At 50.8% G+C, this 27338-nt stretch overlaps 1 protein-coding gene across 1 annotated transcript; it reads left to right on the plus strand.

The window, feature by feature from the left end:
* Positions 1-106: 106 nt before the first annotated feature.
* Positions 107-26893, plus strand: RAB20 (RAB20, member RAS oncogene family). Its single transcript, XM_029209829.1, has 2 exons — positions 107-513; positions 25896-26893. The coding sequence occupies exons 1-2, from the start codon at positions 342-344 to the stop codon at positions 26426-26428; spliced, it is 705 nt and encodes a 234-aa protein (XP_029065662.1). The 5' UTR covers positions 107-341; the 3' UTR covers positions 26429-26893.
* The last annotated feature ends 445 nt before the right edge of the window (positions 26894-27338 follow it).

A 27338-nucleotide genomic window follows, 5' to 3' on the forward strand; every position in this document is an offset into this window, starting at 1 on the left:
GGGGGGCGGGGTCCGAGGCGAGGCCCGGGGCGCCGGGCGTCTGGAGGGCGGGGCTGGGGGCGGGGCCGGGGCGCCCTGGACCCGGTGCCGACCGCCGCGGTCTGGGCGCCCGAGGTGGCCGTCGGTCTGGGTCCCAGGCTCCAGCCCAGCGCGGAGACGCGCTTCCTCTTCCGCATTCCCAGGCGTCCGGAGGAGAGGGTGCAAGTTCGGGGTCCCCGCGAGTCCGAGTCTCCGCGAGTCCCGGGTCTGAGCAGCCTCGGCGCGTCCGGCTGCTCTAGCCGCACCCCGGGCGCACGGGCCAGAGGGCGCGGGAAAAAGGGAGGGGGGCCTCCTGCCGGAAGATGAGGAAGCCCGACGGGAAGATCGTACTTTTGGGGGACATGAACGTGGGCAAGACGTCGCTGCTGCAGAGGTACATGGAGCGGCGCTTCCCGGACACGGTCAGCACGGTGGGCGGTGCCTTCTACCTGAAGCAGTGGCGCTCCTACAACATCTCCATCTGGGACACTGCAGGTGAGGGGTGAGGGGCTTCCAGCTGGAGAGAAGCGTCCCCCAGGGCAGGGGTCCCTCAGGGCCGGGGTCTCCCAGGGCAGGGCGCGTCCTGCCCCACCCAGGATCCGGCCCTTGCTCCGCAGGTGTCTGCATCTCCGGGATCAGGCCCCTAGTCATAGTGTGGGACCACCCTTGGCCCCTCTTACTTGACTCCTTTGCTGGTTGGGAAACTGTTCAGCCACTGGGTGCATCTTAGCGACAGTCCAGGAGAACATCCTGGGCTCCAGAGAGTGTGCTGGTGACTGTGTACCAGAGCACCCAGCCCAGCCAGGTAGTGGCAACCAGAGGCATTTAAGTGCTCCCACCGACAGGATCTCAGCTGCTATCTACAACAGCCTTGCTGAGGGGTGAGCAGAGCTAGTATAAATTACCTGTCCTTACAAAAGAGAAAACAGAGGCTCTGAACTCCCTGAGCGTTTAGGCAGGAAAGTAGGAAGCAAAACTCAGGTCTCCTCCCTCAGTGCCAGGCACGTCTGCATTTTCCACTTATCAGCCGTGTGATCTAGGCTCATGTGTGTTATGGGGTTTTGAAGTGATTGTAGAAGCATTTTTAAGATAGGTAATAATTATTTTTAGTGCGTGTAGTATATTTGTGTTTTTTCAAAAGTACAGTATATCAGAGGATCTTGATTCAAGCTTTCAGTTTGTTAACTCAATAATTACACGGACGTTAGAGTGTTACAATAGAATATATTTCCTTCCCCATGAAAACGAATAAGGTACCGCAAGTAAATAAACTGTAAATAGTATGGCCCGTTTGCAATGAGCATGACTTTTTGAAAGCCTGAAACTTTAAGGTCTGACTTTTTAAATGTCTGCACGTAAGTTTTTTATTTGTTTTGTTTTGTTTTATTTTACCTTGTGCCATGCGGCTTGCAGGATCTTAGTTCCCTGACCAGGGATTGAACCTGGGCCCATGGTGGTGAAAGCACAGAGTCCTAGCCACTGGACTGCCAGGGAATTCCCTAAATGTCTGCACTTTAAAAAGTGATATGTATACTGGAAGGTCTGGTCCAGAATTTTAAAATTGCCAACTTGGGTGCACCAGTCAGCTGAATAAATAGGATTATAACTCACCTTGTTTTTAAAACTGAATTAATGAAGGCCACTCTCGGACGTCTGCCCCTCCTCTCCCTCCCTCTTTCTCTGCTGCTGTCTTTTTTGTTGTTACGGCTGTTAACATCTTGACTAATTTATTTGAAAACATGCTCTGAAAACAGCATGTACAAGTGTACATGCTCCCTCCCAGGTACAAGTGTACCTTCCCTGCTCTGTTCTCCACCTCCAGGCTTCAGAGTGAGTGAAGTTCCTCTAAGATCCTTTACCTAAGCTGACTCTCTGGCACTGCATTTGGTAGCGATGGAACGAGGGCGGTAGAAATCAGACCACGTTAACACGATGTGTCTGCCTGTTTGGTACAAGGCTGGTCCTGAGGCTCCTTTGGTTGACTGGTTGGGCCTCACTGCTGTCCTTGGTTTATAAGAGGGTGATGCAGGGTTGGAGCTGGGAGACCCAAACCCAGAGCCCTGTGGTGGCTGCTGTTGGAAGCTGACCTTTACCACGTGGCGTGGTGCTTCTGGAACAGGAGCTGACCGTTGGTGTCAGAGCAGGCGTCTTGGCATCCAAGGTATGAAGGAGCAGTGTAATTTTGATCAACCACTTTATTCTTCGGTGCCAAGGACGTGGTGCAGCTGGATTCTTGACTGCCAGAGGATTTTGTAATAAGGCTGATGAGATGTCCTTGGTATCTTGTTGGGCTCCCGGGGGCAGCAACTAAGTTCCTGGCTGCCCGGGCTGCTGCCTTCTTCCCGGAACCCTGAGTGTGGGCACTGGGGGCCCCACGCCCCTTCTCCACATTGCTCACCTCCTGTGTACACACATTCAGGGTGACCGAGGCTCAGAGGCAGCAGTGACACAGGCCACCTCTGTGCCTGGCTCCCCAAGGACGGTGGGGTTATGTGCAGCTTGGAGGCAAAAGGCAGGTATGAATCTTTGCCTCTTAGGTAATCCTTGTTGGAAATGCAAAAGTTTAACTTTTAGGCGATTCTCTCTTTTTTCCTCCTTTTGCCTTTTGCCCTTAAACTTTCTTTATATTCCACATTGTCTTCTAAGTTGCGTTCGTTTTAATTTTTGTAGCTGAGGCAGAAGGACGGGGAGCAGCTAGAGGATGCACGGTTTTGATTGCCGCTCTTGGTCACGTGGCATGGGTGGGGTGGGAGGGTGTTGAATAAGAAAAATGACAGCTGCTGCCCGAAGCCTGCCGGCGGAGCGGTGAGTGAGCCAGAGCGCGGAGAGGAGATTTGCTGGGCTCTTAGGTAGTTCTCTTAGTCAGCTGGCACAGGACTGCTTCCAAGGGAGTGTGGCAGTAGATGGGGCTGGAGCTGGTTCCACCAAGTTTCTTGAATTCTCCCAGGCTCTGCTCGTTGCCCAATTCCAAAGCCACTTCTGCATTCATTACAGCAGCATCCCACTCCCAGTATCAGTTTATTTTCCTACTGCTGTCGTAACCAATGACCACAAACTTAGTGGCTCCAAGAGAGATGAGATTCAGAGCCCTTGGTTTAAGATCTTTCCCTTGAACAACTTTAGTGCAACTCAGGAGAGGATGCTGCAGTTCTGGGTCGTGAAATCGCGGTTCCTGGGGGAGGGGAATGTAATTGCTCACGCCGTGAAGTTAGCTAGGAGGTCTGGACCTCCTGTGCAGGACCGAGAGAGCCTGCATCCTGTGAGCGGCTGTGCTGTCCTGGGGGAGCATCTGTGGGGCGTGGGGTGGGGCGTGAGTGAAGATGCCAGAAGACATGGACTGTCCATCTGAGGACCACGAGCCCTGGTCATGCTCCTTCTGCTCTGTGTGGAAGCCGCAGCCCCCGGCCCCGCTTCTAGGCAGCTGCTCCTGGATCCGGGGGATGGTGGGGATGCTGTGTCGGAAGTGGGGTTCATTCAGGTTGGAAGAGGCGGCAGCGTTGTGGACCCGCCTGGAGAAGAGCCGTCTTTGCCAGGGGACGCGGAGTTGCCGATCCTTGACGCTTTGGACCGGCCTGCGAGGGCTGTGTGTTTAGCCTTGCGAGACTGGCGCAGAAGTGGGTGGACAGCCTGCGCAACGTGTGCACAGAGCCAGCGGTGCAGGACTCGGCTTTTAGCTCTCTTAATTTATTAGTGTAGCTGCTGAGTGGGTTTTGAGGTCCTAATCCCGACAAGCAGGATTGGTGTGACACAGGGCATCTAGCGGATGACCTCCCCTTTCTGCAGATCTGGGGGCTGACCTGGGCCTCACCGTTGCCCTATGTGGTGTTATTGGCGCCCCGCCCATCCAGTGTTTTACAGCAGCAGAGCTGAGTGGCTGCCGGAGAGACCATAGAGCACAGAAAGACAAAAACGTTCACCCTGGCCCTTTGCAGAAATAGTTTGCTGACTCCTGGTTTAGGTCACATAAAAAGGAAAGTACTTTTCTAAAAGTCTTTCTGTAGTTTTAGAAACTCCCCGAAGAGTTTAGCATTTAGGGATTGAGGAGACCCCTGGTTCAGTTAAACTTGACACGCAGCTCTCAGATTTCGCCTGGGTGTCCACTCAGAGCTAGACTGGGGGAGGGTGGGGCCTGGATTTAAGATTAGCCTGGGCTTCTACTGAAAAACTGTTCTTGGAAATAAATCTTAGATTAGGTTTGGGATCTGGAAGCTAAGCCTGCAAAGCCTGTGTTGTAGGTGGTCCATGTCTTTGTGGGTGGTCCACGTCTTGGTAGGTGGATCAGTGTCTTTGTAGGTGGTCCACATCTTTGTAGGTGGTCCATATCTTTGTGGGTGGTCCATGTCTTGGTAGGTGGGTCAGTGTCTTTGTGGGTGGTCCACATCTTTGTAGGTGGTCCATATCTTTGTGGGTAGTCCGTGTCTTGGTAGGTGGGTCAGTATCTTTGTGGGTGGTCCACATCTTTGTGGGTGGTCCATGTCTTGGTAGGTGGGTCAGTGTCTCTGTGGGTGGCCCACATCTTTGTGGGTGGTCCACATCTTTGTGGGTGGTGGTCCATGTCTTTGTGGGAGGCCCACCTCTTTGTGGGTGGGTCACATCTTTAGCACTACTGAAGATTTTGAATGGGCGCCCTCTGGGGTCAAGGCGTCATTTGTAGAATTCCTTTGCTTTCTTGAGCAGAAACAGTGACCTGAATATGAATGTGGGTATTAGGGTAGGTGGAAGAAAATCTACTGTCTGGGCTCAGCAGGGTGGACAGAGAGCCATTGTACGGAGAGATCTCAGAGGACGAAGGCTGCCAGGGCACAGCTGCACGTGCTGGGAGGTCCGCCCGGAGTCTCCCTGGAGGAGGTGCTGGGAATTCTGGGGGTGGGTGGGGGGAGGTATTTAAGGCTCACTAGTGTGGTGCGATTCGGGAGACTTTAACTAATTGAGGTCCACCACATTTGTGAACTAATAGCTGGATCATGTTAATGTCTCTGGGCGATAATTCCACGCTTCGTCGTCTTTAAGTTCGCAGGAGAAACAGAAACTTTATGATCCCTAATTGAACCCCTCTCACTTCGCTGAGACTTCACAGAACTTCCCTCTCTGTGAAAAAGAAAATTTACACACATGTACATGTGTGTACATACATGAATTTAAAGGAGTTTTTATTCTTAGAATGAGGGCTTCGTCACTGTGATGACAGACTCTTGTGAGCCCTTTCCTCTTGTCCTCCTGTTATGGAGTCAGGTGCCTCAGGGCTGAGCCAGAGGTGCTATTTGGAATTAGTCACACGTGCCCTGTCTGCCTCTGTTTTCACCTTTGCTTGTGGCATCTCTCTCTCCGGGACGTCCCCTCTCCTGGCGATCCCCATCTTGAATTTTGTCCCATCTTCCAATGTCACATACTTTGTGAAGCAGTCGTGGGAGCGCCAGATTCCTGCTTGCTGCAGACTGTACTACCACGTGACCTGCTGTGCCTTACTGCGTTCTCGGCCTTTTATCTGTTTTCTTACCCGTTTGTCTCTCCTCTGACTTACAAGCTCTTGGAGGGAAGCATTTGGGTTGTATTCATTTTTACGTTCTCCACAGACTAGCATTTTACTCGCAGTATTTTCTTTTTAAGCTAAGTTTTGCTGGATGAAGTCGTTGAAAGCAATGGGGACAATTTGGAGCGGCCCAAGTTTGCAGTTTTATGGTCTTAATGATGTATTGACTCTGAATGATAAAATCAGTGTAAAAATGTCATTGTCATGGGCCCTGTAATGCAGCCAAAAATAGGCCGGTGTATGCCTGGTGAGGAAATACTGGTTCCTGATGTCAATTATATGTGCCCTTGAAACAACTCTTTAGAGACTCCTGTCTCTTTTGCCTTTGATACATTACGAGTCTATTTAGAGATGGAGAATAACACACTGGGACTCCTGCTTCTGGGCAGCTGGAGCAGAAGTACTTTCCCCTCCTCTTCCCACTAATTACAGCTAAAAACTTTGGGGTATTATATATAAAACAAGCATAAGAAGACTCTGAAAGACGGAGAGAAGAGGGCAGACTGCCCAGGGACCTCGGGATCCAAAGGGTGACCCAGCGGTGAGCTCCCTGGGTTTCCTTTTTGCCTCATGTATCCCAGACTTGGAGCTCAAGAAACCAGAAATTTAGAAATGCCAGAGGCTACGGACAAAACAAGACAAAAAAGGCTACTCTCTCACCAGAGGACCAGGAGAGAGGTAGCACAGTAAGACAGAAGCCTTTTAGACACTAACTGCTGTACTCTAGCCAACACACAGGAAACACTGGACCCACACCCACCCAGAAGGCCTTGCAGGAACCAGGGCTTCCCCCCTGCCTGGTGGTAATGAGGCACCCCAACTCCCCCACTAGGGGGTGTTGGAGAAGGCCTGCTAGGTTGATGGGCTCTCATGTCCGGAAGGTGGTAACAAGCCCTGCCCCCTACCCCACTTCATGGGGCCACGGGAGGCTACGTGGGAAACTTGGACGTTTGCCAGAAAAGAGGCAGTGCCTGCCCGGCCCCTCAGCTCATGCTGAGTTGATGTCAGAGGGAACCAGCCAAAATGCAAGGTTTAAGTAAGACCCAGAGTCTCATAACGCAGTATGAAAATGTCCAGGTATCAATCAGAAACCACTCATCATATAAGAACCAGGAAGATCTCAAACTGAATCCAAAAAGGCAATGACTAGATGCCAGCACCAAGATGGCAGTGATGGCAGCGTTATCCGACCAAGGCTTCGAAGCCACCATCGCAAGAAAGCTTCCGTGAGCAGTTACGGTCACACTAAACCAATGAGAAAAAATAGAGAGGCTCAGAAAAATAGATCAAAAGAAGACCTCATGGAAGTTTCTGAGCTGAAATAATACAACCAAAATAAAAGACTTGGTGGATGGACTCAGTGAGGGAATGGAGGAGAGAGAGGAAGGAAACCAGGAACTGGGAGATAGAACCATCAGTTCACCCGATCTGAAATACGGAGAGAAAATAGAATGAAAATGAACAGAGCCGCAGGGACCTGTGGATAAAAGATCTAACATCGTGTCATTGGGATCTTGGAAGGAGAGGAGAGAGGGTGGGGCTGAAAAGGAATAGCAGGAATAATGCCTGAAAACTTTCCAAATCTGGCAACATACGTAAACCTGAGGATTCCCGAATCCGAGAGCATCACAAACAGGATAAACCCAAAGAAACCCAAACTCCAAAAACTAAAGACAAGGAAAACATCTTGAAAGCAGTCAGAGGAGGAAAAAAGATTATAATGACAGCAGATAACTCATCAGAAACCACGGCGGCCAGAAGGAAGTGGCACAGTACTTTCCAAGTGCTGAAAACAAAGATGAAGACTATTGATTTATTTAAAAAATTTTTTTGTAGAAGTATAGTTGATTTACAGTGTTGTGTTAATTTCTTCTGTATAGCAAAGTGACTCAGTTACACACACATGTATACGTTTTTCATATTCTTTTCCATTATGGTTTGTCACAGAATACTGAATATAGTTCCATGCGCTATAGGGACCTTGTTGCTTATCCATCCTACTTATAATAGTTCTGCCTCTGCTAATCCCAAACTCCCAATCCTTCCCTCCCCACCCCTCCTCCCCCTTGGCAACCACAAGTCTGTTCTCTACGTCTGTGAGTCTGTTTCTGTTTTGTAGATATGTTGATTTGCATCATATTTTAGATTTCACATATAAGTGATATCATATGGTATTTGTCTTTCTTTTTCTGACTTACTTTGCTTCGTAGGATAAACTCTAGATCCATCCATACTGCTGCAAATGGCATTATTTCATTCTTTTTGATGGTTGAGTAGTATTCCATTGTATGTATGTACCACATCTTCTTCATCCATTCATCTGTTGATGGACATTTAGGTTGTTTCCATGTCTTGGCTATTGTGAATAGCGCTGCTATGAACATAGGGTGTGCATGTATGTTTTGAATTATAGTTATGTCTGGGTATAAGGACTATTGATTTATAATTCTTGTTCATCTTCAGTTCCAAAAAATGATTCTGGAAAGACGTGCTTCTGTTATATATGCCACAACCTTGACTCAGAACTTTTCACCTGTTCTCTTCTTTAAATTACAGTATAATGCTATTTAACGTGCAATTTCACGTTTAATGTGCTATCTAGATAAACTTTGGAGTTTTCCTTCCCACATGAATTTTAAAAGCTTTTGGCTTTGTAGCTTAAAAATTCACAGGTTTTGCCTATATAATAGTTTTTGGGTGTTGGTAGATTATCTTGGTTTGTTTTAAGTGAGGTTTATTGAATGTTTGCACATAAGCAGTAAAGTTCACCCTAATTTTTTAGTTACAGGAGTTTTGACAAACACATACAGTTGTGTAACACAAGCACAACCCAAATACAAACTATTTCCATCATTTAAAACAAATCCCTGGTCTCTCTGAGTCACCTCCTCTACTTACCCCAGCCCCCGGTAACACGGATCTGTTTCCTGTCCCTATAGTTGTCTTTTCTTTTCTTTTTAAAATATTTATTTATTTATTATTTATTTGATTTATTTCGGCTGTTCCGGGTCTCAGTTGCAGCATTCGGGCTTCTTCGTTGCGGCATGCGTGTGGGGTCCTGTTCCCTGACCAGGGATCGAACGCAGGCCCCCTGCGTTGGGAGCGCCGAGTCTTACCCGCTGGACCACCAGGGAAGCCGCTATAGTTGTCTTTTCTAGGATCATACAGGATGGAGCGTCTTGAGTCGAACTTCTTTTGCTTAATGCATTTGAGATCCATCTGTGCTGCTCAGCCCTGTTAATTGTGGAGTAACGTTCCGCTGTATGGATGTACCATCGCCAGTTATCCATCCACCAGTTGAAGGACATTTGGGTTGTTTCAGTTTTGAGTGATTACGAGTAGTCACTGTAAGAATTCACATAGAGGTTCTTGTATGAACGTAAATTTTCACCTCTCGGGTAACCCACCCAGGAGTAGGATGTTTGGGTTTTACAGTCAGTGTATGTTGGACGTCAAGTTGACCCAACACCATTGGTTAAAAAGCCAGTTTTCGTTTTAGCCTCCATTTGTTGAGATACTTACATTTCCATGTACAGACTTGGGAGATATGCTGTGTAGTGAACTAGTTCGTTAGCTCTTAAACACTTATGAAGAGAACGGTCTGTTTCTTGTTTTTCTTAGCTGACTTTACTGCACCCACATGTGGGCAATTAGGCAATGAAAATTTCGTTGATTTCTCTGCCAGCGTCCCAGAAGTGTTGCTGGAAAGGCAGGACGCTTGAAGAGAGGCACTGGGAAGAAAAGACCCAGATTATAAGCTTTCAGCCTTGGCCATAAAACAGACAAATTTAATGGCTCACTCTGTCTCATCGGCAGAGTCCTTTGGAAAGAAGCTCACGCGTGGAGGCTGGTGACAGCTGCCTCGGCCACTTACCCCCTTGTTTTCAGCCAGCCTTCAAAACCAGCTCTTCTTTGAGATCTGCCTTCCTGCCCAGCCCAAGCGAACCCAACCTCACACTAGTATTTCTATTCCAAGAGAAGGCCAAGCTGAGCGTGTATCTCCTGCAAAGTGTTTCATAAACACTGGTTGATCTGTTCTTTGGACCAGGAGGAAGTGGGTGTGAACTGGTGGCTTCCCTCACGCTGGCCTGGCCTCTGTGGGCTGGTCTCAGGTCTCTGAAATAGCTTAGCTGCCCACTGCTCAGTTTCCCATTCTTTTGGCTCAAATAGCCTTGGACCTATGAGCAAAGTGGAACTCAGCTTTGACCTCTCTGGGTTTGCTTGCAGCAAAGATGAGACCAGTCGGACCATTGTAGGAACATCTTTCAGCTCTGGAGAGTCTTCATTTCCGAGCACAGCAGGTGTCAGTAAACTTGGCATATCCATTGCAGGTGCCCACGTCGCAGGAACACACAGAGTCTGGTGTAATCCTGTAAAACTAGAACAGGATTTAAAGATCCATTTTTTCAGCCTCTTCCTCTTTCAGATGAAGAGACAGCCACGGGAAGTTATTTGTCCAATGTCCGAGGACCAGTTGGTGCAGAAAAGGGGCTGGAGCTAGGGACCTGTGACTCCTTAACCAAAGTCTTTACACTGTTTACACCTTATTTCATGCCGCCTTTCCCTCTATCATTGGACGCTTCTTTTAATTTTAGGGGCCCCTGTGCTTTAAAATCCTCCCCTGCTACAGTCTTCTCAGAAATCAGGGTGGTGTCCTAGGGAAAGCTGGCTTGCGAAGTGCTTTCTGAGGCCGTCCAGGTTGCTGACTCATGGCCCCTTCCTTCCTGGGGCTCCTGCCTGTGTGAATAGCAGGGATTACCTTGGCTTCAGCGGTGCCACACACCATGATGAGTGCTTTGGGGACCTTGTCTCTTATTTCCTACAGCTACTTTGTGGGGTTGGTATTTTTATTTTTATTTTTATTTTTTTTTGCGGTACGCGGGCCTCTCACCGCTGTGGCCTCTCCCGTTGCGGAGCACAGGCTCCCGACGCGCAGGCTCAGCGGCCATGGCTGACGGGCCCAGCCGCTCCGCGGCATGTGGGATCCTCCCGGACCAGGGGCACGAACCCGTGTCCCCTGCACCGGCAGGCGGACTCTCAACCACTGCGCCACCAGGGAAGCCCTGTGGGGTTGGTATTTTTATCAACTCCCTTTTGCAAGCCAGGAAGCTAAGGCTCAGGTCATGCTGGATGCTGGGGAGCCCGGATTTGAGGTCGGCTTCTCGTCGCAGTTAGTGGGTTCCTTTCCACTCTTCCCACCACTGCGTGGGTGCCCAGGCACTTAACTTCAGTGCCCTCCGTGGGCAGAATGCTCCCCCGACACGCTGCCCTGGAACGCCATCCACGGAGACCAGGGTGAGATGCAGACTGGCTCCCTCACGCCTGGGTAGCACCCAGACAGAGCAGAACAAGTGAAACAGCGCAGCGGGCACTGACAAGAAGAGAATGAGGCCTACTGCCCCTGCCACCCCCATGCCCTCGTGAGCGCGGGCTGGGCCCGTGACGGAGGGTGGATATCATTAGACGGCCAGTGACTGGCGTCTACATTTACAGCTTTCGATTTCAGTGGCCTACGTTAGAAGTTTTGATTTCCGGTTTGTCTGTGATTTCTCATCTGCTATTTGAAAGAGGGTGCGGGGCCGGGACCTCGCTTTTTTCCTGGGTTCGTGATATTTATTTGGTTCCCCATTGTTGAAGGGCCACTTGTATTTCCACAAATGCCTGAACCCAGGCATCAGAAGCATTTCTGGGGGCTTCCTTGGTGGCACAGTTGGTTAAGAATCCACCTGCCAATGCAGGGGACATGGGTTCAAGCCCTGGTCCGGGAAGATTCCACATGCTGCGGAGCAGCTAAGTCTATGCGCCACAACTACTGAGCCCACGCATCACAACTACTGAAGCCCACACGCCTAGAGCCCGTGCTCCACAACAAGAGAAGCCAGGGCAATGAGAAGCCCGCGCACCGCAACGAAGAGTAGCCCCCGCTCGCCGCAACTAGAGAAAGCCTGCGTGCAGCAACGAAGACCCAACGCAGCCAAAACTAATAAATTAAAAAAAAAAAAAAAAGCTCTTCTGTCTTGGAGAACAGGCCTGGCGGAGAACAGGCCTGTGGTGTGTAGGTGCCCCCGCTGTGTCTGGGTGACTGGAGGGCATTATTAGGGACTGGGTTAGAGTTGAGGGTGTGTGGTGGTCACTCTTCTTTGTGGAGAAAGCAGTTCGCCTCCATTTGCACAAGACTTGATCATTCTTGGGCTGCTCTCTGCGTGTTCCTGTTTTCCTCCGTGAACCCAGGGCTCCTGCATCTGTGGCCCGTGGACACCTGTGCCCTCTTGACGTCTCTGAGCTGCTCGTGACATCGGTCGGGCTCCCTCATTAAATGAGATCACCAAGGTCTTTAACATGTGTTTATTTTTTGCATCTGTGGGAGAGTCATGATTTTGCCCTTTCTTGAAAATCGTCTTTTAACACGTGTCAGGGTGGAATTGCTTAAACAATGCTTGCCCAGATCTCGTTCTTGTCCTAACAGAATTCGGAGGCCCTCCACCGCCATTAAAGCTCATCGTCTGGCATTGCCTTACCCAGGTATTCCTGCCGCTGTCGGGGTTATGAGCTACTTACGTCCTGCGGGTCCTTGAGCAGCTGTGTGGCTGCTCTGGGCCTCTGCTTCGAGATCCGTACCGTTGTGCCACTAATGGTGGGGAGGACGAGGTGCATTAGGTGTGCATGTGCGTGTGTGCATGCGTGTACTGTAGGTATATGTGTGTGCATGTGTGCACGTAGGTATACGTATGTGTGTGTCTGCATGTGTTGTACGTGTGCATATGTGTGCATGTAGGTATACACGTGCATGTGTGTGTTGTACATGTCTGTGTGTGCATGTGTGTGCACACCCATCTAGCTTGACACTCTGCGTGGCGCTCGGAGTGACACTGCAGCCAGGGTGGGCTCTGTGCCGACCTGAAGGGAGCACGAGCTGACTCGGTTAGAGGAACGGGATTCAGCTGATTGAAGGAAACTGGTGAGGATGCCATCCCAGGGAGCCAGGGGACAGCAGTTCTTCCTTTCTGCCTGGCCGCTTGTCCCGAAAAAGGACAAGTCCACGTGAATGGAGGACGTTTTTAACACTTTCTGAGTTTCTGTTGTGACGGGAGCCCTCCTGTGAGGCTCTTGCTTCCGGGGTGGCCGTGAGTGGTGTGGCCTCACATCACGGTGCCGTGTGTGGCTTGTTTTAAACAATCCCTGGGCTGCGTGAGGATACGTTGCTCCCACTTTTCAAAGCCTGTTGACCTACTGTTCACTTAGCCGGGCCCCTTTTCTATAGCAATTGCAAAAGCCCATTCCGAACCTAAGTGATTTCCAGTCTGATTAACTCTGGTTAGTTACTGTGTGACCGCGGGCCCTGGCAGTGTCGCCTTTCAGCTTCCCCGGTTGAGCAGCTGCTCCGTCTGTAGCTGTTCCCTGGGCGCCGAGGACCAGGGAGGGGGCGGCAGAGGGGGACGTGCAGACGCGGCACACGCAGGGCTGGGCTGCAGGGTTGGCCGTGTTACTGCTGCACGCGTCTTGGGGTGATGAGAGCCTCCCGGGACTGCTCCATGGTCACCGTCCCCCTGCCGCTGCTCCTCGTGGGAGCCCCAGGGCGGCAGCCGCAGAATCCAGGCCCCGCCCAGACCTTCCCAATGAGAACCTGCATTTTAACCACATCGCTAGGTGATTCAAGGTCCAGGTCATGAGCCTGGGCTTGCTGCAGCTGCGGGCAGATGAGCTGTGAGTTTCCAGAAGGGCGAGGGTCAGGCCACTGGCGCTCGCTGGCACTGTCTCTACATGCAGTTCTACCATCTGTCCGTCATCTTTCTACCTGTCACTCATCTGTCCATCATCTTCCTTCCACCTCTCTATCAGCTGTCTCCTGTCTATTTTTAACCATAGGGGATTTTTTTGTGGTAAAATACACGTAACACAGCGTTTTACTCATTTTTAAGTGTACAGCTTGCTGGTATTAAGCATGTTCAACTGTCACCACCATCATCTCCAGAACGTTTTCATCTTGCAACTGAAGCTCCAACCCCATTAAACACAAAACCCATCCCCCTCCCTCCAGCCCCTGGTAACCCCTTTTTTGCTTTCTATCTCTGTGAATTTGTCTATTCTAGGGAATTATTTAAAATGTTTACTTTTATGTATAGCATAATATCATTATATTTAAATATGGTAAACTAAGTTCAAACAGAATACTTTGATATGATTGATTTGAAAGGGTTTTTGCACTGTTAAATTGATACAGTCATATCTAGGTACCCAATCATCCCCAGAGGGTGTTTCTGCTTTTACAGTGTGTGTCTGTGGAAAATGTACTTTCTAGGGAATTTTATTAGAACACACCCAATCTGTTAAGCAAGAGGTAACTAGACATTGTAAACATACGTAAAATCCTTTGTTTCCGTAGGACTGTTCAGAAAAGGTTTCATATACTTCCCTTGGGTTAGAATTACAGCGCTCCCCGCTTATCCTTGGGGGACGCGTTCCGAGACCCCCAGTGGATGCCTGAAACTGCGGGTGGTACCAAGCCCTATACGTGTTATATTTTTCTTATACGTACATACGTATGATAAAGTTTAACTTATAAATTAGGCACAGTAAGAGATGAACGACAATAACTAAAAATAAAGTAGAACAGTTATAACAATACCCTGTGGTGAAACAGCACACAATTCAAAATTGCTTATTTCTGAAATTTTCCATTTAATATTTTTGGACTGTGGTTAACCAAGTGTCATCTGAAACCTTGGAAAGTGAAACCTCAGAAAGTGAAACCTCGGATAAGGGAGGTGATTGTAACAGGAAAACATTTGTTCTCTGCTGTGTATTTCTCAGAAGACTTTATATTATGGAGAAGAAGACAAAAACATTCTGTTAGAAATAACTGGGGTATTGACTGAGTGGGGTACTCCAGATAAGAAGCCATTCTAGATAACTTAGTATCTTGAGAAAACCCTTTATAGAGTTAAAGAGTTTTCTTAACATGGTATTTGCAGTTCAGTCTTGTCTTTGAAACAGTTAAAACTTGCTTCAAAAGATCTGAAATGATTTTAGTTTCCTGCTTTCATAAGTAGAGAATTTCGCAAATAATTGACTTTTTCTTTGATAATCTCTCTTTTTTTTTAACCCCACATTTGTTTATTTATTTATTTTTGGCTCTGTTGGGTCTTCGTTTCTGTGCGAGGGCTTTCTCCAGTTGCAGCGAGCGGGGGCCACTCTTCATCGTGGCGCGCGGGCCTCTCACTGTCGCGGCCTCTCTTGTTGCGGAGCACAGGCTCCAGACGCGCAGGCTCAGTAGCTGTGGCTCACGGGCCTAGTTGCTCCGCGGCATGTGGGATCCTCCCAGATCAGGGCTCGAACCCGTGTCCCCTGCATTAGCAGGCAGATTCTCAACCACTGCGCCACCAGGGAAGCTCCTGATAATCTCATTTTAAAAAGTAATTCTCGCAGGACAGCAGAGTATCTGTTGAAGGTAAAGGGTATTGGATTTAATATCCTGGTACGTGAGAGTTTTTGTTTTGTAAAGTTAAATCTGTTACATAAGTGTATTTTCTTTGGATTTGCCTTTTTTCTTAATACTAGAGTGTTAAAGAAGGTCCCTTTATTTGAATTATTTGGTCTTGTTATTGAATTATTTTTAGTAAATCCATGTCTGAAAAGAGTGAAGCAATTTGAGAATTAAATTCCAGTTATAATTATATGACCTTGAGAATTATTTCATAAAGCCCGTCAGTGAGTCACAGGCAAGGGATTAACTTATGTGCAGGTAAGTATTTGGGTGGTTCGTATGGCATATGGTGTATTCTTGGTTTTTGTTCAGCCTTCAAATTGCAAAACAGAAACAACAGAGGTGACACGTATGCTGATTTGGGTAAATGTCATTGTATATGTATTGAAATGCGAAAATGAATCCGTTTTTCTGAAACAGTTTTCCTCTTCCCCATATGTTGCCATTTCTTTAGTTGGAAATCATTTGGGGTTTGGGTTCCTTTACGTATAGAAGGAAGAAAGTCTCATTTTACAGGCGTGGGTCAGGATGACCCTCGTTAGATAGTTGCCGACTGATCTGGTAGTCAGATGAAATGGAAAAGCTGTTTTTCATTTCGTTACTCGTGTAAGCCCGTGGGCTTCCTAGACTCAAAGAATAATCATTGGTCTTTGTGTCATGAAGCACGGCTATGTTTAGAATGCCTTTTAATGGTCACAGACAATTAAGAACAAAATTAAAGGACCTATAAATGCAAGCAACTAAGTTGGATTATTGGATTTAAAATAATAGTTTATCTTTAAAGTGTTATCTAATCACCGCCTTTGACGGTGTCATTCATTAATCTGTGTTGAGGTTTTAGGTCTTCCTTCTGGCAGAAAAGATACCCCAGTAATATGGTGGGGTAGGATTTTTTTCCTTTTCAACTTCTCGACTTTCATGTCCAGCTGGTGGCTGTTGCATCAGTCTCTGCCTGTGTGGAATTTTCGTGAGGTTCCTGTAGGTGGCCCTCAGGCAGGGCAGTGGGAAGGGTCTGCTCCCTGGGTGATTCCGCCCGGTCGCTGAGGCCAAGCTTTAAGCCCGTGTAGATGGGAAGGTGCCGGGCAGCCTCCAGCCCTGTCTCGGAGTTACTGTCACCATCTGAGGAGAATCCCTGCAGGGCGTCCACACCCTGTGGGACGTGCTTCTACCGGAGGACTCCTGCTTTCCGCTGTTGGTGCTTATCTTGCCTTTTGGTATTTGCTCAATTTCTGACGAGAGAACTATTGCAGAAAGCATCCCATTGTTACTTCTTCTAGACTTTGAAATACTGCCATTCTTTTTCGAGCCCAGTTTTGTCCCGCTAACCCTTCTCGGAGTAGGACTTGATCACAGTGCAGCCTTGCACTCAGGACCTGGACCCTGGACCCTGGACCCGGTGGCCGGGGTTCAGGACCCGCCTCTGCCATTCGCTGCCTGTGTGCCCCTGGCCTTTGTGCTGCTCTGTCAGCGTTTGCTTCAGGCCTGGGGGTGGAAATGAGGCCACAGTCCCCGCCAGGGGATGGGAGGGAGTCAACGGCCATGCGTGTAAAGGGCTCGGATGTAGTGAGCGCTGTAGATGGGTTAGCTCTTGGGAAAGTTGAGCACATGCAGTGCACTCGCTCTAGGAGCCAGAATAGCTCCCGGTTCTGTTCTGTCTGCTCGACGAGGTCCCTCCATGTGGACATTGTTTCTTCTTCTCCAGGAAGTCTTTGCTCTTAAAGCCCTTCAACTGATTGGACGAGGCCCACCGACGTTATGGCGGGCGATCTGCTTTGCGAAGTCAGTGATTGCCGATGTTAATCACACTTTAAAAAAAAAATACCTTCCTGGCAACATCTAGACTTCCATCGGACCACAGAGCTGGGCACCACGGCCTGGCCACGCTGACACGTAAACTTAAGCATCACGCACGGCACGACGGTCGGTGGTGGATCACCCCCTTGTTTCCCGGAGCCTCTGCGTGGAGGGTGGGTTCTCAGATGAAGTGTCCGCGCCCTGTTGCCCCCTCAGTTTGCACACACAGGGGGAGGCAGCTGTGCCCAGCGGTGGCTCCACACAGCCGACCCCTTTTATCACCCTGGGAAGACACGTGGACCCATCTTCTGGCTGCATGGAAAGAGCTCTAAGCGTCTGTTCTTGGCGAACGTTCCTGGGGGGCAGCTGTTTCCACGGCTGTTCTCTCACCGGGTTCACTGTCAGTGTAGAGACACATGCACGCAGAGGGAATGTTCCAGATCTTCCTGTGACTGTAACCTGTAGTCAAATCGCGTCACACTGAACACAATGGAACTAAAGTCATCCTTCAGGTAGTATTATTTGTAATGCTGCGGGTGGAACTTGGAAGCTTTAGAAAAGGATTCTGTTTCATGTTTTAAGCATCTCTCAGAAGGGAAGGGCGTCACTGCTCATTCTGGGCTGAGCTTCTCTGGGCTGTGCTGGGGCCCATCTCTGAGGTCGCCCTGGAGTTTTAATTGCTCCCCTCTCTGGTTCTGTGGATCTGGGTTTTTTTTTTTTTTTTTTTTTTTTTTTTTGCGGTACGCGGGCCTCTCACTGTTGCGGAGCACAGGCTCCGGACGCGCAGGCTCAGCCGCTCCGCGGCATGTGGGATCTTCCCAGACCGGGGCACGAACCCATGTCCCCTGCATCGGCAGGCAGACTCTCAACCACTGCGCCACCAGGGAAGCCCGATCTGGGTTTTTTTTATCTCCATGTTGCCACATCGATATTTCTGTGGGCGTTTTTAAAGTTCCTCTTTCTTTCACTTTCTGCACTTAGATTTCCTGGTAGACCTCACTCTACCAGGAAATAAGGATCCGCTCCAGGTTCTGTTCTGTCTGCTTGACGAGGAATAAGGAATAAGGATCGTTCTGATTCTCACCCTGAATGACTGCCTCTTACCTCCCACTTCTGCTCAGCGGCTGCACATCACATTCTCCGGGGGTACTTTTAAAGGGATAGGATACCCACATCCCTGCCCTGCCGGATCCTAGCTCCTGTGCTCTGGGGTAGGGGGTCCGAGCGTCACTATTTTTTAAAAGCTGCCCCCTCCCCCGTTTAAAATGTGCAGCCAGTGTTGTAACATGGTTTCTGGTGGCCGTACCACCCATTGGGTTATTTAAAACTATTTAAGCCAAAAGGACGCGACGCTCGGGGTGAAATGCTGCTCGTCGTCTGGCCAGAGGACGCTGGAGCATCGAGGAGAATGCAGTCAGGCATTTGATCTTCATTGTCTAGCAGCAGATTCGGGTGATTGCGGCCACTGACCTCTGTCCTCCTGCCCTGGGCTGGTTTTCAGTTCCAGTTACACAGTGGGTGGCAGCCACATGACAGAGTGTCCCCGAGAAATGGGGAGAAGGTCGTGCTCGGAAAGCAAGCCTCATACAAATACGGAAGGTGTAGGAGATCGGTCAACAGCCAAGGTGACCAGCGGGCCCCAGGGGACAGTAACTGTGATGATGAAGAGCTCAGACGGGGCCGTCCTGGGATGGTGGAGCCGACCCTGAAGTTTGGGAGGAATCTGAGTCACGGTTTAATTAACCAGCACTCACGGAGGGCTTCACACGAGCCAGGCACAGTTCCAGCCCATTGAACAAATTAATTCCGTTTTCACAAGCCCCTTTGGGTGGGTACTGTCCACATTTTGGTGATGGGAAACAGAGGCCCAGGGAGCTAAGGACCTGCCCCCAGGGCGCACGGTGAGGGTTAATGCAGACAGTCTGTCTGGGAGTCGGGCTCTTTGTAGGCGGTTAGACCTCAGACGGCCTGGTCTCCGGGACCGTGTCCTGGCTCTGGGCTCCACCTTCCTGCTTCTGTGGGCCACATCCCGTGCTTTCTGTGCCTTGGTTTCTCCCTCTGTGAAATGTGGGCAGGGGAAGGCCCACTTAGTGTGGTTACTGGGGAGACCGCGTGAGTTTGCTGAACGCCGAGGACTTGTTAACTGTTATCATGCCGAGCCAGCTGTCTTCCGGTCATGAGTCCAGTTTTTCCTGTACCTGGGCCGGGAAGGGATGATGGAGATTAATCTCTCCTCCCCTGTAGTAGACCACCCCATTGATATCCTGGGTCCCCACTCCACATGTAGAGAATGGAATCAGCTCTCCGGGGGAATGGACAGTGCATTTCTTGATCTGTGATTCTGAAGACCTGACTTGGGGCTCCGGCAAACCTGTTAGGTCCTCCCCCGGGACCCCGTCCACTGTGGCCAGCTGGCCTCCCTCTCCAGCTGCTCTGGACTCACCCATCCACATCCAGCCAGTTTTGTTGCATATCAGCAGTTCGTTCTAGGATGTGTCTGATCGGATGCTGGTGGCATTGTTAACAGATTCTGTGTTTCTCCTTAACCACCAGGATAACTCACGTCCACCTCTGAACTGTGTTGGCGACACCAAGCTTAACATGTCATTTCTTGTTTGTTAATTTTATTTTATTGTGGTAAGAACACTTAAGCTACCCTCTTACATGTTGTTAAGAGCACGTTACACTGTCGCTGACCTCAGCTACCAGGTTGTGTTTGCAGAGCTCATCTCCATAAGTTTTGCATCGTGCTGGTGAAACTTTATGCCCGTGGCTAAGTGACTCCCCATTTCCCCTCCCCACAGACCCTGGCAACCACCATTCTGCTGTTCGGTTCTATGAATCTGACTATTTTAAATGCTTCCTAGAAGTGGAGTCGTGCAGTATTTGTCCTGCGACTGACTTGTTAGCACCTCCAAGTTCCTTGCAGCTTTATTCACAGTAGCCACGAATGGAGGCAACTTACATGTCCTTTGACAGATGAATAGATAAGAAAATGTGGTGTGTGCGTACAATGGAATATTATTCAGCTTGAAAAGTAGAATGAAATTCTCTAATACGCAACAACGAGGATACACCTAAGTGAGACAGTCGCTCCTTGATTTGCGTCACAGACAGGCCAGAGCTCCTGGGCAGTCCCGCGTCCACCCGTCCTGCAGCCCTGCGGTCCGCCCACGGCCAGGGAGCCCAGGCCGCTTCTTGGAGGTGAAGGAGGCTGGGCCCCCCTCTCCGACCCCTGTCTCCAACGCCATGGCAGGCTGTACGGCAGGGGCCACGTACGCCAAGCCCAGCAGCCTGACCCTCAGCTGTGCTGGTTAAACTGGAAACAGCTTGTGATTTTTCTTATTGCCGCCTCAGGGCTGGTGCAGGGTTAGCCCGGTGCCCTGGCATCCCCAGAATTGGACCACGAAGTAAAGGAGACTGCCAAAATTCCTAGAGCTTCAGCTTTGGAATTGGTGCTTAGGGACCTGGGTTGGGGAAAGAAGGGGAGAGAGAGAGAGAGAGAGAGAGAAATACCCGATTTGAGTACGTGGGAAGGGAACCTGTGAGCATCCCAGTTCAAGCCCATCACCGATGAGGAAGTCATCGCTCTGAGGGGTCCAGGAGCTGACATTACAGCGGGCTAGCACCAGGGGCCTGGCTTCCGGCTCAGCGCACATTCACAGACTACTGGAAAACTTACTCAGCAGCCTTGGGTTCCAATATGCCCAGAGCCAACCGCAAGCGGCCTTGTCTCACCACCTCCCCACTTAGTCTTCACCGCCTCTGGGATGCCAGAAATACCAGGCTCCCACTTAAACGCAGTTAGGACTAAATTCAGAACCTTTGTTCCCTGTCGGACTAGCCTGTCTGATTATGGGCACTACGCTCCTTTGAAAGCAGCCTTAAAGCTCCAGATTACTTCCAGAATGATATTTAAGAATTTCAAGCATGGGGGGCTTCCCTGGTGGTGCAGTGGTTAAGAATCCGCCTGCCAATGCAGGGGACACGGGTTCGAGCCCTGGTCCGGGAAGATCCCACGAGCCCGTGCACCACAACTACTGAGTCTGCGCTCTAGAGCCCGCGAGCCACAACTACTGAGCCCGTGCGCCACAACTGCTGTAGCCCACATGCCTAGAGCCCGTGCTCCGCAACAAGAGGAGCCACTGCAATGAGAAGCCCGCGCATCACAACGAAGAGTAGCCCCCACTCGCCACAACTAGAGAAAGCCCGCGCACAGCAGTGAAGACCCAATGCAGCCAAAATAAAATAATAAAATAAGTAAATGTGGTATATATATATATATATATATATATATATATATATAAAGAATTTCAAGCATGAAAACTGCATAATTGTAAATTCTTTAGCTGGTGTAACGGCATTTGATTTGTTTGCGCTGGTTGATGGGTAGCTGACAGACCGTGGGATTTGATCAGCAGCTTTTGTCCACCTCTTTTCAGGCTGGCTTTGGGATGCTTTAGTTCCTACTTCCTTTAGTTATTCTGCTTTCTCTTTTGGTATTATTATTATTTACTTTTTTGGTTTTTTTAAAGGCAAACCAGACATTTTTATCTGGAAAGGAAAACTATTTTGGGCCTAGGCATTAACAGGCTGTCCTCAGAGAACTATGTAACAGAGCTGGAAGCGATTCTCCCGGGATGGCCGGCACGCCACTCTGTCACCCTCCTGTGAAATCTGGCGGGTGGGAGCTGACGGCATTTTTAGCTGTTGGAAAAACCTCTTGCTGCCAGGCTTGCTGTCTATGAGATGAGCCTGTGTGAAAGGAAGAGTCCCAGCTCAGTGGTAATGATGGGAAGCATTTCTTTTCTTTCTTTGCTTCTTGGCTGAAGTTTCCTATTGCCAGTTTTGGAAGACGCGTTGATCTTCATCTCCCATGGGGGTCCGCGAAGGGACGGGAGAATGCTGTTTAGTTTCTGCCTGTAAGCTCACAGTGTAATTTGACATGAGACTTTCATAATTAAATTATTAGTCAGAGGGCTGACCTGCTATTGGTATGCAGAAGGAGGGAATGTGGCTCTTCGGGTGCCAAATTCCGGAGCACCCCGAGGGTAGGCAGGCTGCCCTTCCCAGCAGACCGGGGCAGGAGCCCAGGGCTGTAAACTTGCTTTCCAGGAAGTGGCTCTAATCCTCGGGATCACTGCGGGATCACAGGACGCATACCTCCAACTCCTGCTGGTCCTGGCTGGGGCGTCACCCTCTCCAGTTTGCCTCCCCGTCCGATCACTTGGGGGACACTTTGGGCCTCGCTGGAGAAGCAGGTCCCTGGCTTGGGGTTCTGCTCCGAGCGAGGGAGATGACAACTGTCAGATGTAGCCCGTGCGGCCCTTCTTCTGGATGCGGCTTCCTTCTCTGCAGGCCGCTCTCTCCAGGGCTGGCACATCGGCAACCGGCTGAGGCCAGCATGTCGCTGTTTCAGGATGACTGGGGTGGAACCCCTCTGTATTTCTTGGCCGTTTGGCTGAAACCTGGTTTAATGGCAAAGATCACTATATTTTATATAAGTAGCTGTGTGGAGGTGTCATGCCTTCAGTCCAAGCTGCGAAGACCCCTGGACCAGGGGTTCTTCATTTCTTTTGTGCCATGGATCCCCTTGTATCCGAGTGGCACCAGCCTGTGACCCTTTTTCTGAATACTGTATTTAAACGCATGCAGTAAAACACCAAGTTTTCCCAGGATACCAGGTTTTCTTTACTGGCAGGTCTAATAGCCGTTGAGATTTTGAGCTAACGATAAACATACACAACTGCAGTGTGGATTGAAAGCCTCTGTTATTTCTGTCGGCGACACGGCACAGGGTTTGCTTCCTATAGCCATTTCTGGTTTGTTGCAATGTGTCTATGGAAGGAAATGCTAACTTTCAGTTAGAGGATGGTGAGAATAGAGATTACACCTTTCCCCGTTCAAGGGCATGGACTCCCGGGCTCTGTCCCCACTGTAGTCAACGGGGGGCTCTGTAGCCCAAACTAGAGACTACAACAGAGGAACAGCCTTTCATCAGAGGCAGTCTGGGGCGAATCTTGAGGCAGCTTGGCTGGGGGCTGCTGCTGGGATGAGCTGGGGATTTGGTGCTTTGCCTGATGGAGAAGGAGCCCTGGGCGGGGTGGGGGGGCGGTCAGGTGCAGGATGTCAGGGATGATGTGTTGGTGTTACCTGGGGAGTGTGGACTCAGATGGTCGCATTGTGCAAGCACGTAGGAACTAGGCAACTTTCAGTCCGCTGCCGTCATTGACACGGGGGTCTTCGCATCTGCATCCAGGACAGGGGCAGACGATCCCACCCTGACCCTGTCCTCCCTGGTGCTTTGCCTGCCCACCCACCTGCCCCACCTGCCTCGTCCTTCAGGGAGGAAATGTGGTCCCGCGGGCACCGAGAGGCTGGGGTGCTTTGGAGGGTGGGTGGCATGGAGCACAGAGGCTCAAGGCGCAATGATTGTCTGGGGGCTGCTGCCCCACATGCACCCCACAAAGGAATGAAAGCAAACTCCGGGCCTGGTTCTTCAGGAGTCCGGATTCCAGTTAGGGAGAGGCATGTCAAGGGTGATTGATTAGGTCTGCAAGGACCAGTGAGTGTGGGCAAGTGTGCTTCAGGTGACGTCAATCCTGGGCTCCTCCGTGGAGCAGGGTGGGGTGGGGGCCCTCGCAGGGAGGCCTACCTGTTATGGAGTCCAACCTCATACTGCTCACTGCACACCATGCCAGTAAATTGAGAGACAAGTTTTTGGGGCAAAGAAAAGCCACTTTATTTGCAATTCCAGCAGACCGAGAAGACGGTGCACTGGCACTCCCAAAGACCCACCTTTCCCAATTATTAACAGAATCCAGGCTTCTTTTCTACTGAAACGGCAGTGGGTGTGGCTGGTTGTTGCACGTCCTTGGTGCCTGTATCCTTGGTTCTCGCAGCTGTCCACAGGTCAGGGCACAACGTTCCTATAAATCTCCAACAAGACAGTTGTTATTTTTCTGTTCTGCAGCTTTATCTCTATATGAATGGAAAAGAGTTATACCTTTAAAAGTCAGAGCCTGGAGAATGGGCTCTCCTGCATATTTCAGGCTCTAGGCAACATTCTTTTACAAAGGGGCAGAGCCAGCATGACTCAGCACAGGCAACAGAGCCCAGGGTTAGTGCCAAAGGAATAGATCCAGTATGGAGTCAGGTTTGCTCTTCTCTGTTGCACATCCAGGTCCAGGGGGTTTTCCCTCCGCCCATGGAGGGTGTGAACTCAGACGGCAGCTGTAGGAGGTGTGATTGATCCCGGGACCTGGGACGGCTTCAGGAGGGGCCCCATTTTGCATTTATGAACTTCCCTGCATGGAGTCAGTGAACCGTCTTCCCACTGTGAATGAGGAAGAAGGGAAACCAAGGGGGCCATTGGGGAAAACCTGGGAACAAACGTGGTCACACTTGGCCTCCGGAGACCGCAGGGTGAGGGGCACTGGCCTTGCTGCTCACTGTGATCTGGGCCTTTTACATGCAGGGCTTTTGATGATTTGATATGAAGGAATAAAGGTATTCAAGTGTGACGAAATTTCAGTTCTTTGGGGGTTTAACCCATCAAGGTTTTCCCTCCCTCCCTCTGTCCCCCTCTCTCTCCCTTCCCCCTCTCCTTACCCTCTTCCCCTCCCCCAGTGTCTTCCCCTGGGTCTGCAGTTCAGAATAAAGGTGGGAGTTGAGATGGGTGCAGGGTGTAAATTCAGCCTCTGACATGATTGAGGCTCCTACCACCTAGCAAATGAGAACAAATTGTTACGAAACAAACCAAGAAATCTTACATGAGAGAAAAACTGTGTTGTCCCTTTTTAAAAAAAAAAAAACAAATGGAGGGGATGATTTGTGGCTTCACTTACTCAGCGCATTTAGTGGCACCGAGCGCGGGGCCGGGGGGTGGGGGGCGAGTAAAGCCACAGGTTCTGTCCTCCCTGGTGGAGACAGGTGTCTGTTAGCTGCATGACCGAGACCTCCACTTGGGGTTGTGCTGAGCGTCTGCGTCGGGGCTCAGAGGGATGAGGGACAGGCCAGGACAGAAGGGGGACCTGGAAGGGGGCCAGGGACCCCCTGGGAAGTCACAGTCAGCAGAAGCCCTGGGAAGTGCCCACCCTCTCCCCAAAGGACCAGAGAGAAGGAGGTTGGCCCAAGGGAGATTTATGCTGTGTTCTCGCTGTGACTTGTCCAACTTAGAAAACACCCATTTCCCCTTAAAACTGAAAAGGCAAGGAAGGCCTCAGCCCCTGCACAGGGGCTGTCACCTGGGGCCTGTGCAGCCCTGATTGGTGCGCATGGGCAGGGGAGGGAGGGAGGAAGAGGTGGGAGGAGGTCTGGGGGGCCTGGGGCCATCTGCATCCGCTGTCACTTCCCCACTCTGGGCAGGCCGGGGCCCAGGCTTCAGGGGTGGGGCCAGCCGTCGGTGGCGGGATGTCCATACCTGCTTCGCCGTGTGGCGTGCACAGCGGTGCCCAGCTTGGCTTGAAAGTGAAGTTGCTCTGTCTGTCTTCCCTCAAAGAGAGGGCATTTCCTTACTGTGCGTGTTCTCTGTTCCGACACACTCACTTCTGAGTCCTTCTCCAGGAGGTCCGCAGCCTGCGGGTGGGGAGGTGACCTTGGAGGTGGGGCAGGGCCTTGGGCCCGGGGAGCTCTGCTCTCCCCGGGAACGCAGACTTGCCTGGTGCCACGTCAGCATGACTGCCACGCTGGGAGGTGGTACAGAGTGTGTCATCGAGAGGAGCAGGACCCTTGGCGGGAGCGTCGCGAGTAAACATCCCCGTGTAAGACGCAGAGATAGGAGCAAAAGCCACACCACCGCCCATTGGGGGAAAGCAGGGCCCGGCTGTCTTCCCCCGTCTCGTGGGTTCACTGCGGTGGGTGGACGGGGCTGTGCAGGACCTGCTGGCCGTGGGGACTGGCCATCACCCTGTCTCTCTGCACAGCAGGGTCTCCATCCCGTTCAGCTCCAGCCACACCTACGTTTGGGGTCACGATTCCATGGTCCCTCCCAGGGGTCCCTGGCGGCATGGTCGGGGGGCACTGCCAGAGAGGAGAGGTAACTGTATCTTTCTCCCCCCTCGCCCCCAGGGCGCGAGCAGTTCCATGGCCTGGGCTCCATGTACTGCCGGGGGGCGGCTGCCGTCATCCTCACCTACGACGTGAACAATGCCCAGAGCCTGCTGGAGCTGGAGGACAGGTTCTTGGGCCTGACGGACACGGCCAGCGCCGACTGCCTCTTCGCCATCGTGGGAAACAAGGTGGACCTGAGTGAGGAGGGGCCCGGGGAGGGCGGCCAGGAAGGAGGGCAGGGCCCTGGGCTGGCTGGCGGCGGCTGTGCAGCCCCCAGGCTGCCGAAGCAGGTGCAGCTGGAGGACGCGGTGGCCTTTTACAAAAAGATCCTCAAGTACAAGATGCTGGATGAAAAGGAAGTGCCGGCCGCGGAGCAGATGTGCTTCGAGACCAGCGCCAAGACCGGGCACAACGTGGATCTGCTGTTCGAAACCCTGTTCGACATGGTGGTGCCTGTGATCCTGCAGCAGAGAGCCCAGGGGCTGCCGCAGACCGTGGACATCACCAGCTCCAGGCCGCCCGCACGGACCAGATCTGGGTGCTGCGCCTGATGTGCCCAGGCCCGGCCCCCCAGGGTGCACGGACGGTCAGAGGAGAAGATCGGGGGTCACTTTGTAGAACTGCACTCGGAGGAGGAGACCGGGTGGAAATGCCAGCCAGTAGCGAAGGTCCCCGTGACTGGTCCCCCACGTACATCGCTGCCCTGGGAGGTGGGGAGTGGACGAACCGTCCAGGGGAGCCCCCTGCAGAGCCGGGCTCCTGGAGACCACCGTCCCCTGGCTGCCCCGTCTTCACACCTGGCCTCTGACAGAAGGTTTTCAGCTGTCTCGGCACCTGTGTGACTTTCAAACGTTTCTGCTCACTGTGATTTATCTTTGGTCCTACCATTCGGTACTTGTACCCTGATGCATCGTAATGATTCTCGATAAATGTTAATTTATACAAAATCAGGAATCAATGTTTTTTATATCAGTTGCAGCATTGTGAGCCACACATATTATTAAAAAGGATTTTGAGAAGAACTTTGATTTAGACTTTATTTGTGCTCCCATGGGCTCCTTGCTGGGGGTGCTCAAGTGATGGCTGTGAGCTTAAGGCACGTCTCTCTATCTTTAAAAGCTGCATCGAATTCTACAAATTCCAGGTATTTAGGTTGGCCCATCTGCCTAGTTGTCTTGAAGACACGAGTTCCAATAATAGAAGCAAAACTAAAAGCTCTGTCTCTGCTGACCTCTTTGTGGGTCGCCCGGGCAGTTGCTAAATAAGAAACCTCTTTTCCGGGGGTGGGGTGTGGCTTTGTTCTTAAGAGATGCCAAGACAGGGAAGCCGTGAGACAACAGTTTTGTTTTCTTAGAAATTTAATGGAAAACAAGTAGGTCAGGCTTGGGGCTGTCTGTTGGGAAAGGGGTGTCTCAGCCAGCTTGGCAGCTGTAATGAAACACCACAGACCTTTATTTCTCA

The sequence above is a fragment of the Monodon monoceros genome, unplaced genomic scaffold (assembly GCF_005190385.1).
Source record: "Monodon monoceros isolate NGI ecotype Baffin Bay Population unplaced genomic scaffold, NGI_Narwhal_1 Super_Scaffold_8, whole genome shotgun sequence".
Lineage (NCBI taxonomy): Eukaryota > Metazoa > Chordata > Mammalia > Artiodactyla > Monodontidae > Monodon > Monodon monoceros.

Excerpts from the sequence above, each read along its gene's own strand:
- RAB20 (XM_029209829.1), top strand. The coding sequence starts at position 342 with ATGAGGAAGCCCGACGGGAAGATCGTACTTTTGGGGGACATGAACGTG. Across the intron at positions 514-25,895 it reads CTCCATCTGGGACACTGCAG|GGCGCGAGCAGTTCCATGGC; the intron begins GTGAGGGGTGAG and ends CCTCGCCCCCAG.